Raw genomic sequence first — 13,101 nt, forward strand, 5'->3', positions numbered from 1 at the left:
TTGACTAGGAAATTTAATTCTAAATTAATTTATATGATTACATCATTACTACATAAATAATTTCAAATAAAACTATAAAATAATCCATAAAATCTGACTTTAAGAATTCAGGTACGTAACTACATTGTTTTAGACAAGCAAGACATATAAATACAATTCAATCATTTAATTTGGGTACATTTGGCAGGTTATTTGATAAAAGACTTGACGCTCGTTTCTTGTTTATTTCCCGAAACTTTATCATCCTCTCTTATCATCTGGATAACAACAAAATCTAAAAAAAGAAAATTTAAAAAGTTTCTTTTTAAAATTTCTGTGATAAACTTACCTAAAACTGGGACAGCATTATGATTTTTGTTTGGTTTAATTACTGGTTTCAGCCGCATGCGGTACCTAGAACAGATTATGATTATAGTTACATCTAATACCCCCTCTCTCTCTACAGAGGTTCATATAATTCCATCCAAAATGATCCCAAGTGTTGATTGATATTAGAGGCAGAAATAAACAATGCTGTTGTTGTGAACAATTGAAAGTATGATGTCAAGTTGTAGAAAAAATGGGAGTTGTTATTTTTCTGTATATGATAATGTATCTCTTATATTGATAACTGATATTTACGTATTGTAACACCCCAAATGCAGTACACATTTCTGAAGTGTAGTAAGCGTACACAAAAACCATACCAAAATTCACAATGACACAGAAATTTTATTTTTATGCCCCTAAATGTACTTTCAACCCCGATCCTATTTAGTATCAGAAATGGAATTATATGGAACCCTGCAACTCAACCCTGTCTTAGAAGTTAAATCTTACTTCTTCCCACTGGAAAGATGCTTGTTGTTGGAGTCCTTGATCTGCTTCCCGTGCATCCTCATCTTGATATCCACCAGGAACCTCTCCTCCTCCCCCTCCACCTGGACCTTACGGAACCTCACCGGCATCACGAACTCGTTAGCGTGGTACTCCTGGTTCTCCAGTAGAAAATCAGGCAATACACTTCCACACAGAGTTCCCTTGATACAATACTTCAGAGGAATGTTAGCATTTTCCTTCATCTTAATACATTGTCTTTTACTACAGTCGTCCTTGTAAATATCACTACAATGAAGATGACATTCGAATTCAATTTTGATTTCTACCAAGCTTTCAAGCGGCATGGATACACATAAACTTAACACAAAAAGAAGCTGTCAATTAACAGCATCTTTTTCTTTATTTGTAAACATGTAATTTGAAAAAAGCTTGTTAGAAATCAAAATTTAACTAGAAAAGTCGTCTTCATTGTATTGATACAAACGCCAACCTCTGTTTAAAACTCGAGAAGATGTCGTAAAGTCAAAACTGAAGACGACAGTACTTAAAAAAAATCTGGAACATTTAATATTGATATAATAAGAAACCCAAATCTGAAAAATCTAGGAAACGCGGAAAATTTAAAAATATAATGATATACTATCTATCTAATCTATCTATCTATCTATTAAGACTCCCCAATAACACAAGTGTTACCAGGTAACCCTGCAACCCAGAGCCCCATTTTGGGGTGCATGGATCACAGAGTTAGCATGATATGTGCAATGATACTGTTATGCCCGAGTGGCAGTAGCCGATGATAATATCACTTGTTTCACACTTTAAGTTTCTTTTTTATACTTCTAGCAAACTGTATCATTGCTGCATCAAACTTTGAACATGGTACTATTTTATTTGATCCTTGCATTCGTCACTTTCGGATCATAAAATCAAAATTATTTTTCTTCAATTTATCTCAGGGTGTAGGAAAAAAGTATTACCTCTATAATCCGGTGTTTAAGTTTTCGTTTGAAAATAATGGTACACCCACTTTTCACAACTCTAAAACATAAACAAAAATTATAATGTTTAAAGATCCAATTTAGAATAGTAAGTCTGAGAATAAGATAGATACGAGCTGTTTGCGACAAGCCCGAATTGGTTGGACCGATTTGGCTGATAATTTTCAGGAAACTCATGGGTACTCTGGGGGTGACAGAAACTAAAAAATTCCAAATTTTTTCCTTCAAAAATCATTTGTTAAAATTTGCTTTTAATATTCGACATTATTTTTTAATTCCACGGGCAACACCGGGAACTTTCAGTAACTAACAATTTTAGAAAACCATTTGTGACTTTTTAGCGGAGTAGGGATTTATAGATTGACCAATTTGTGACACTTTGCTTCTACTTCTTCATCTGTATCACCCCCTCCCTCCCCATCCCTTTTTTACCTTCACTACTAAAAAGCTACACCCCCGCCCCACCCCCCTCCATATTCCAAAACAATTACCTCTGCAGAAGAAATAAACAAGATTTTGGTTTGGCTTTACTAAACCACTGAATACAATCAGATCCAACGATCCTGAAAATACAAGAGTGAGATCTGATCCAACGATCCTGAAAATACATGAGTGAGATCTGATTCAACGATCCTGAAAATACAAGAGTGAGATCTGATCCAACGATCCTGAAAATACAAGTGTGAGATCGGATCCAACGATCGTAAAAATACAAGAGTGAGATGAGAAAAAGTTTAAATATGAGTAAAAAATAAAGGCCCTTAAACCTATTTCATTAGAATACATTTTTTAAAGATTTTTTTCTCTAGAAATTTGTAGAACTAAGTCGGGATAAAATCCAAGCCTTTTGGCAACTCTTGAGATCTACTACACCAATATACATTTAAAAGTTTTTTTATTTATGGAAACTCCTAGGACAACGTCGGAATTAAGTCAAAGCACTTTGGCTTTGGGACCTCTAACCTGTAGACAATTTGGAGCTAAAAATAGACAAGACAAATACAGAAATTTGAGAATAGTAAGTCTGAGTGGGATGATTTTGTACGAAATTATTACTTGTTTTGGAATTTCCAATTATGTACGCCAGTCATCCTCATGAAGAAGAGGTACCTCAAGCCTTCTTTTGTACATATACACTTCCCATCCGGGGCCCCTGAATCCTAAATAACAAAAATAAATTCTGAAAATAATTCAAAAAAAGTTTGAATATTTTTGTTCCAATATATAGTTTAAAGAAAACAACAAAGCAGTTTTTTTTGTCTCATTTAGTTTCAAGAAAACACTAATGCAAAATTTGTTTGTTTAAGACACGATGTGAGAAAAAAGGATGAAATTACCATAAAATCGTACATCGTCCATTTGCCGATAATTTCGTCATCTGTGAGAAAACTGTCAGGTTGAAGTCCGGCCCCGGGGTTCTCCAATATACACTCCCTGTATCCGTCCCGTAGACTGGTGATCAGAGCTGGAGGATAATTGTTCTCCTTTAACTCATCATCATCACTAAAATAACATAAAATAAGAATAAAAATTCACAAATTCCTAAACGGTAATAAAGGCTTTGATATAAAAAAAACCCTGAAATATCAAAAATATTCCGAAAAAAAAATTACAGGGTACTAATACTAAATAGTATAGAATGAAAAGGGTAGTTTTTCAAAACCTGGCATCATATTCGCCCAGCTGCCTTGATTCAGCCGTCAGATCATACTCATCATTGAGCTGAAGAAACCTGTCATTCCGTCTCATCAATCCATCCTTGATCTTCTCAAACTCATTTCTACAATAAAACTAGGTTACGCTAGAATAGGCAGAACCTTTATCTTTTATTTTCAATCCAATTCTTAACAAATCTTGCGTTAAAAAAACTTACGGGTCAAATTTGTCGTCATCATCTTTGACAACAAAGCTTCCATCTGTATCTGTATCAGCATCATCAACTGACTCCGAGTCCGACCAGGTTTCATCGGAGTCGGATTCTATTTTCCGTCCCTTCTTGGCCGACTGCTTGATTTTTCTTGGAAAGGAAACATTTCCGCTTCTCATCGTTTCATCCTCATTTTCAGAATAAATTTCAAATTTTCCTTTCTCTTTCTCGCCTACAGTCTCCAAATCGGGAAAAAGTTTGGCGCGTGCGCGATTACTGTTCTGATCCTTGTCATCGTCGGAATCACTGCAAACAGGTCTTTCATTGATTCTCGATTTCTTTAAGGAGGAAGAGCTTCTCTTCTCCCGGATTTTCTGAACAACAAAATTGTTTTTAATGAATTTTTATTTTTAAGACTCAATCAATTAATTTTACCTCTAATGCTCTGTGTCGTTGAGCCTCCTCACACGAATCATCACTGCTGAACTTCAAATCATCAATATAATTTCGTTTCCGTAGATTAATTTTTCTTTCAACTTCTTTTCCCGTCTTCTGTTTCTTCTTGGTACTTCTAACAACCTCTTTCTTTACCTCCTTCTTTTCCTCCTCCTCCTCCTCTTCATCAGTTTCAGGATAAGTAAAGTTTTCTTCCTGTTCATTACCCTTCGTCTTCTTCTTGGAGTTACCAACCTGAAAATATAAATACTCTGGAACCAATTGGAAACTTGTCCACTAGTGATCATTCAATAACGCTAGCTAAGAGTATTTTTAACTCAAGTTTTAACAGTACCAAGGAGATTATTTTAGACTGGAGCAACAGGGACAGGGATTGATAAACTACTTAAGGAATGTACAATGGTCCACAGAACTGAGTCAGCTGTCAACTGAGGATTTCTGAGCATTTTTAAGGATCAAATAACTGCAGGTTCTGAAACATTTATACCAAAAAGACCAAGTAGACAAAATAACAAACCACAATGGATGACGAGGGCTGAAAAAAAATATTAACACTACAACACTTACTTACAAGCCGCAGCGCTCGGCCCGGAAAGTGTCATAGTAACCTTACCTATCCTGACCCTAAAATATATACTATCTCTCTCTTTCTTGCAATTCAACGTGGCAAGCGCTTATAACTCCTTTAGACAACTGCCCTAACTACAGACAGAAATCAAAGAGGCCAAAACATTAATAGTATTTACCACATTGCTTGATGCAGTTGACCTAGAATCTTTCTAATTACTAGCTGTGCCCGTGGTCGTCTGTTCGTCTGTATCATGATTCCGAGGACTAACCAGAATGATCCAAAATGTTCCTACCTGGAACCCTGGAGATAATTCATCAAGTAACCCAAGTAAGTTAGAAGAAGTAGAGTTTACTTTTCTTTTCTTGGAGAAGTTCTTCTTCATTTTCTTTGTAATTATCTAAATTATCAGCCTATTAAAAACATTCTTAGGAGGAAAGTCTATCTTTCTCTTTGTTTTAACGTTCTTGAGTTCCAATGTTTCGTGTCCTGTTTTGTGTTCTAGGATTTTTTTGTCCTGTCAAGTCCTGTTTTATCCTGTCCTGTCCTGTCCTGTCCTGTCCTGTCCTGTCCTGTCCTGTCCTGTCCTGTCCTGTCCTGTCCTGTCCTGTCCTGTCCTGTCCTGTCTTTCTTGTCAAGTCGTGTCATTTTTTGAGTTTTGTTTCAATGTCTCTGTTGACAAGTTTTTACCTGTTCTTTAACTAAATCTATATCTGATTTGATACCGTCCAGATCCGAGTTATCTGAACCTGGTTCTGAATCAAAAATTGACTCTGAAGAGCTAGAACTTGATTCAATGACGGCATTCTTTGTCCTAAACAATGAACAAATAAGAACATATGAGGACGAGGCCAAAATCTTGCTTTGGAGGCTTTCCTTAATAAATATAATCATCGAATTTCAATCGACACATTCGTAAAATAGTTGATATTTAAACTTTATGTGAATGCGTCGAATAAAATTCTATTATTAAGGTTGTAATATCTGAATGATTTGTTTGGAATTTAATTGAATTATTTACGATCTGAGTCGAATATTGGAACATTCTGAATTTGTATGGTTGCTACGTTCTACTTTGTGAGTCGTGATTAACCATTTTCATCTTAGATACGCAACAGATAGAAGTAAGATTAGTAGCGACCACCATCGAATTTTTTTCAAGGTAAGGCTATTCACTTTTTCTTATTTTTCGCGAACACCCCCTTTACCATGAACAGTGGTACACTCCATTTTAAAAAGAAATTGGATGTTTGAGGACTGAGAAANGGTGTAGAAATAAGAGATGTTATCCTAATTTAAATGTCGTTTTCTGCACAACTTTTAAAATAATATTTTTTAAGTTAAAAACAATTAAAGATACGACGTTTTAAGGAATTGCTCCTTAAACTATCAAATGAATTGGATTACCTTTTCATGGCTTTTTTTGCTGCAGCTCTGGGTGGCAATATTCTCTTTTTAACTCCGCCCTTATCCTCAATTATATCCTTCTCTCTGGTCTCAGTCTTACCCTGAGCAGAAGAAAACTAGTGTTATCACACAACTATACAACTGTTTATATACGTACATCTTAATTTCACCATACTGCCTGAAACATGCAGATACAGGGGTTAATACATTCCTAATAGAAATTTAAAATTATGTTTCATATTCTTTGTAATGTTCAGAAAATAGCCTTTTTAATGAATCGGTTAGATTTTTTAATAAATAATTAACGGCCCTGAAAAAGTTATAAATCAACCCGTTTCAATACGTCCTAATCATTGATCTGTTATATGTATATATTATATATATACGTTAAACATAGATAAATATATAAATAAAATCGATACTATTATATATATACGTTAAACATATATAAATATATAAATAAAATCGATACTATTATATACGTTAAACATATATAAATAAAATCGATACTACTGTTGCTATGCGTAAATCTTTATTGCAGAGACAGGGGTTAATACACTCATAATAAAATTGAAATTTATTCATTGTAATATTATCTAACTAACATTTACCAGAACCAGTTAAATTTTTTAATATATGATAAATATAATATATTTATATATAATTAACTTCAGAAAACATTTAAATCAACCCGTTCAATACGTCTTAATCAGTGGTGTTCTATATATGTATATAAATCTATCTATCTATCTGTACACTACCATATATATACACATATGTAATATATATATTGGTTTTTGTTCTCTGCAATATATATGCTCTGTTTCAAATGTCGTGTTCCATGCTAAAATCCACGATTGGTTTTATGTTCTCTGCTATAAATATATGAGAGTGGAGTTGGAACATTAGTTGCTGTCAATTTCTATGTTGCAGACAGCAACTAATTTTTTGGCGTCCCCTCCCCCCGAGCCAGAAAACAGTTGCTGTCAACATAAGTATATATTATAGATAATACTGTTTATATACATATTAAATATACATACAAGGTGTCACTGAAAAAAGTGTGTTCAGGCTTTTTTTGCCTCAGAAACACCATTCTTTTGTGTTAAAAGTACTTCTAGTAGGTACAATACCCATACATAATGGNGGTCGTAAATTGGGCCTGACCGGTTAAGCCGTTTTGAAGTTAATTAAAACAAACAGACAGGCAAAGTATTTAGATGTGTCTGCAAACATGACATCACAAACATGTTGACTCGTTGAGTCCTTCTAATCCCAATAAGCCAAGATAATATTTGAAGTATGTATCACTGTAACACTGAAAGCTAAATTTAACTATGATAATATTTGAAGCATGCAGGGTCGCCAAAACTTTTTTGAACACATCCGTACAAAAATCCGTACAATCCGTACAATTTTCGAAAAACAATCCGTACAATCCGTACAATTTTTTTTACCCTGAGCATGTATCACTGTAACACTGAAAGCTAAATTTAACTATGATAATATTTGAAGCATGTATCACTGTAACACTGAAAGCTAAATTAAACTATGACAATATTTGAAGCATGTATCACTGTAACACTGAAAGCTAAATTAAACTTTGATAATATTTGAAGTATGTATTACTGTAACACTGAAAGCTAAATTAAACTTTGATAATATTTGAAGCATGTATCACTGTAACACTGAAAGCTAAATTAAACTATGACAATATTTGAAGCATGTATCACCGTAACACTGAAAGCTAAATTAAACTATGACAATATTTGAAGCTCAATCTTAGAAAAAGATTGTATGTTAAACCGCCTTTAACCGTTCTTATATTGATTAAATTATGATTTTAATTTCTAATAAAAAATAAGAAATAGAAATGATTTGTCACTTACCCCAGGAAGAAGATTCTTATCGTGTATTATGACCATGTCTTCCTGTCTTTCCATCTTCTTCTCGTTTCTTCCTAGCAGCTCTTCTCTTCTTCCTCTTTCTTCTCCTCTCATTGCGTCTTCAATCCATCCTTCTATCCTAGAACTATTTGGTCTACCAAGTTCTCTAGGTTTACTTAGAATCATAGATTGTGGATAACTAGGACGGGTTGGATCTTCTCCACCTCTACTCTGGGTCTGGTTTGGAGCTGGTGGTTGAGAATTTCGAGGTACTACAGGAGGTGTGTGGTCGATCAGATATGTTCTTCGGTCAATATGTTCTGAAAGAAAGTGTATATAGTATTCACAACTGTAGTCTGTCACAGTACCAAGTCAATTTTAAATGACTTATTTCATTCATTTAATTGGAGTTTGGTTTGAAGCTAAAACTGAATTGGTCAAAAACATATTAGAGGTAGGAATTCATGAATAAGAGAAGTGAAACTGGGTACTACTAGTTGAACTACTTCTCCTGAGTAGTTTTAAACTACATCTTTTTTTGCATTTATAAATTCCTAACTCAGGAAATGGTAGCCGATTTGTCATTATTCAAAACTTTAAATTTGCAATTCAGGAACAAAACATTTTTGCTGATTTTTTACCACTTTGATCCGAATCCATAGATCTGTATTTTTTTGTAAATCGAATCCTAAGAGGCATAATAATGCGGACCTGTATCCTAAGCACTGTTGTGAGTCATTACCTCCCATTATGATATTATATCGTTCCATGATATGACTTAAGTTGTCTTCGCTGTAACTTGCGAAATCTTTCAACACTCTGGAAACAAATAATCATAATAGAAGAAAAGTGATAACAATTATTTCAACAAGATTTCTAGATCAGAGAAGTCCCATAAACGATTGACATTTTAGTTTTTCTCTACAAAGGTTGGCCCCCCCCCATACACAAATAAACTCAGTCCATAGAAAAAGTGAGTTAGAAAATTCCGAAGTGCTTAATTTTTGGGACTCACGAGTTACGAAATAATTATTTGTTCTAGAAATTAAATCTTAAATTATTCAAACCTCCGAAGATTGACCACTGAATCCCAATCGCCCCCCCCTTCCCCAAATTAAATATGTTTATGAAAAAGAATTAGGAAATTATTTCTAGGACTAACGAAATAATTATTTGTTCTAGAAATTAAATCTTGAATAAAACGAACCTATCGTAAGCTAGTGAAAGTTGGGCGTGAGTATCAAGGTCCCGGTTTGCAGATTTCTAGAAGGATTAAATCAAACTATAATATTAGTGATAAAATGTAATGAAAAGTTTGGCTCAAGAGTTACGTATTGGTTTTTATGACTGATGCCATTTACATCTATATAATGAAACTCTTCGCCAATATATTTATATTATGATAATCTTATGAGGAAAAAAATGTAATAATGGAAATTCTTAAACGAGATGAAATAATCTTGATGTATTCTTTAACGAAGGCCGCAGGCATAAGGAGCGTGTAAGAATGAATATTCTTCAACTAGTGTTAGAATTTCCATTCTTTAATGCTTGGAGCGTGTAAGAATATACATTCTTTCACGCTCTGACCGTGTAATAATTTCCATTCTTACACGGTCTGAGCGTTAAAGAATGAAAATTCTACACCTACAGTATAAGAATAAGCATTCTTAAACGCAAGGAAGCGAGCAATATCAAAATTGTTCCTCCTGAACCGTGTAATAATGGGAATTCTTACACGATAGGTTTACTACTATGGAACCGAACAGATATTATATAATTAAGTAATATTTTCATCAAAATTTTCATTGATTTATAAATTAATAGTTTTCCTAGATAAGATTGATTCTGAACTAATCCCTCCCTGAATTCCTCTTCTAAGGTCTGCCTCCTGTTTAGCCCAGTACGGAGGTAATCCCCAGGGATTATCTAACTGCTCCGGAGTAGACCTTGAGCTTGTACCTTGATCCATTCTAGATCTATAGCTTGGATCCATTGTTCTATAGTATTGACCTACACCCCTGCCGGAGACATAATCTCTAGGCTTATCAAATCTGCTAGGGCCAGAGTAATTGGATATCGTCCTTTGTTCCCCCGTCCTACTAAATGTAGAATCTATCGTCCTTTGTTCCCCCGTCCTACTAAATGTAGAATCTATCATCCGACTAGAATTGATTAATTGATCTCGGGGAATCCCGAATCCTTCTGAATTTTTGTATTGTTCAGGTCTTTGGTTTACAGAGAGTCCACAGGATTGATCAGAGTGGATATATCTCCGGAGAACCTGGTTCTGATCCATCAAATGATCTGATGATCTGGATCCAACCTTCTCCAGAACTACACTTATCTCTTCCTTAGAATTTGCTGCTAGGGTTGCTGTTTCTGTTATTCTCGGAACAATCACAGAATCTGATGGATTAAAAGACGGTTTCAAGACATCTGAACCTGATGAGCTATTTGTAGAGATTATTACACTAGAAGATCTTGGAGCAAAAGATGAGCGTTGAACCCCGTTTCGTGAGATGATTAAGGATTCAAAGTCTGCCCTGAGAACCGGGTTTATATTAGAAGATCGATTCTGCGCAGAGGAATCAATGGTTTCAATCCTTTCTACTGAAATATCTGGGACTGAAAAACAGTCCGTGATTTTACAACCTACTCCATTTTCTGACCTACAAGACATCTGATCCTCTAATACGGGGCTCCTAAAAATATAGTGTTAAAAGAACCTGTAAATTTCCCTGTATGATAATTGAAGGACTGCAGTATGGTTTGGGTGAATTATATTGGCGTACAAAGCCTAGGGGTGTCAGAAATGATTTTTTTTGCATATTTTTAAAAACTTCTATAAAACTTTTAAAGTTTAATTTTTGATAAAACTTTTTGTTCTGGATGATTGCAAATATCTATCTAAAACTTTCTTAAACCGGCATATTTTTTCTATATTCATTTAGTTAAGAGTTTGAGTCAAAATAAGTATTAATAAATATTGCTTTATATCGAGTAGATATCCTTAAACATACCGATGTGAAACCTTTCAGAAAGTAGGAAAGATTCTGCAAAAAANAATCATCCAGAACAAAAAGTTTTATCAAAATTAAACTTTTTTAGGTTTATTGGACGTTTTCAAAAAACCGCAAAAAAAATCATTTCTGACACTCCTAGGCTTAGTACGTCAATATAATTCACCAAAACCATACTGCAGTCTTTCAATTATCATACAGGGAAATTTTCATCTTTCTAAACATCCCAACGAATGATTTGACAGGTTCTTTACGATTTTTGATACCATTTATTCAAAATCCTAACCTTTTACTCTTCTCTTCCTCTAATCCATGATCATTACAACCAGGAATGGGAGCAGATTCGAGAATTTCTTCAGAATTAGGCTCTAACATCTGTTCCTGCTTTAAACTATACTCAGGGTGCTCACTATCATACGGACCATCCTCGAAGGTCACAGCACTGATTAGCTCGTAGACCTTCGAGGCCTCTGAGGGTGTTATGATCCTGGCTACTAGCTCCGGTAGATCAGAGGATAAGGAGAGCAATATTTCACGGATAAGATCTGTGTCAGGGATCCGGGTTTCTAACATTTTAATCACTTTGTCAGTATCAATAGTAGATTTGCTAGTATCAATACTGGATTTGTCGGGAGGTTCTTTTTTTAATGGAGAATCACCGATTTCGATTTCCGTTGTAGTTTTTTTACCGTCTTTCACAACATTCTGGGTGTCGAGGAAATTATTGAAAGTCTTAATTTTTAGATGCGACATTTTTCTGAAATAGAGTTAATTATACAAGAAAACGTTGATTATTTGGTTATTCAATTTTAACTACATCGGGTGTGCGATAACATTTCTCCCCTTGAGTATTCTACGCATTAGCATCCGTCTTCCGCCCTCAGATTTCATTCGGTGATCTAGGCTAACCCTGAAAACAAAATAATACTGTTTCAAATTTGTATTTTTTAAAAACATTTTTTCTCAAACTTACTTATGATAACGTTTAACCTCGCTGGGATATGGAAACTCTATCCTAGGATGATAATTCTTCTTGTGTGCAAATAATTTCCTAAAATATAAATTATTCCAGTTTTAGTCAATATAATTTTAACTGTTTTAGGTTCAGAACTAATATCGAAATCTTGACTATGGAAATCACGCAACCTTGTACAATGTACATTTGAAAATTAAAAAGGAGGGGGGGGGNTTTAAAGGCTGTACAGTAAACGTTTCATAACTTACAGGTTTCAAGTCTTGGTTGTTAGACGTTAGCCGTAATATATCGTGGTTCAAGAAACAACCAGTTTTATTATGTAGCGTGATTCTTCCTAGCGCTTAGGGCGTACAATGTACATAAGAGGACCTCCCCCTCACTAATGAAGCCTATTCGCCACTTCTGAAAAAAAGAGTTAACCAGTGACCCCCAACCTCTAGTACTAAGAAGTGGTCTCCATCGATTTATTTCCAATCTGGTTTGGTTCAATGAGGGAGGGAAGGCCAAGCAGCCATGAACCCCGTGGAAAAGTCTCCGAAACCCTGCAGAAACAGTCTCCGAACCCCGTGGAAAATCTCCGAACCCTGTAAGGAGCAAAAAATGNTATTGAGTCCATATGTCGAGAAGATTGGAAAATTATTGCTAATTTACAAGTAATATTTATATTTGATAACGTTTTTTTCAAAAAACCTCCTCCACGGGGTTCGGAGACTCTCCACGGGGTTCGGAGACGTACCATTCCACAGGGTTCGGAGATTTTCCACGGGGTTCATGGCTTCTTGGCCTTCCCTCCCAAGTTCAACCTTCCACCAATTATAAAACTAAAGAACATCGAAAAGACGCGGTTTTTCTATGAGAATGAGGGGGTTTTCAAATTCTGTAAGCGCCCCTGGTCCTGCATATAATGCAAGGACGACAAACCTGTTTTGATGTTGCCAGCCTCGAACTGCAGGCACAGCAGTTCCCTTTTCTGTAAAGTTCTTTAAATATGTTCTACAGCTCTGCACTAGGATAGGTAGACCTGGAGAACTGAACCCGGCTGGACGGTTCTCCAACAACAACCGAACCAACAGAGACATTTCTTCTGAAATATATTAA

The 13,101-nt window shown here is 35.0% G+C and overlaps 1 protein-coding gene across 1 annotated transcript; it reads right to left on the reverse strand.

Annotated features, from left to right (window-relative positions):
- Nucleotides 1–98: 98 nt before the first annotated feature.
- Nucleotides 99–13,083, reverse strand: LOC111713586 (uncharacterized). The gene is made up of 20 exons (XM_023488465.1): nucleotides 12,925–13,083; nucleotides 12,001–12,078; nucleotides 11,314–11,937; nucleotides 9,869–10,709; nucleotides 9,212–9,267; nucleotides 8,747–8,823; nucleotides 8,008–8,324; nucleotides 6,119–6,219; nucleotides 5,402–5,525; nucleotides 5,007–5,111; nucleotides 4,123–4,377; nucleotides 3,694–4,061; nucleotides 3,484–3,600; nucleotides 3,158–3,323; nucleotides 2,877–2,980; nucleotides 2,312–2,383; nucleotides 1,800–1,860; nucleotides 820–1,019; nucleotides 329–393; nucleotides 99–274 (listed from the first exon to the last, which is right to left on the reverse strand). The coding sequence occupies exons 3-20, from the start codon at nucleotides 11,778–11,780 to the stop codon at nucleotides 189–191; spliced, it is 3,582 nt and encodes a 1,193-aa protein (XP_023344233.1). The 5' UTR covers nucleotides 11,781–11,937; nucleotides 12,001–12,078; nucleotides 12,925–13,083; the 3' UTR covers nucleotides 99–188.
- Between the last annotated feature and the right edge of the window lie 18 nt (nucleotides 13,084–13,101).

Source organism: Eurytemora carolleeae, unplaced genomic scaffold, assembly GCF_000591075.1.
Source record: "Eurytemora carolleeae unplaced genomic scaffold, Eaff_2.0 scaffold1446, whole genome shotgun sequence".
Lineage (NCBI taxonomy): Eukaryota > Metazoa > Arthropoda > Copepoda > Calanoida > Temoridae > Eurytemora > Eurytemora carolleeae.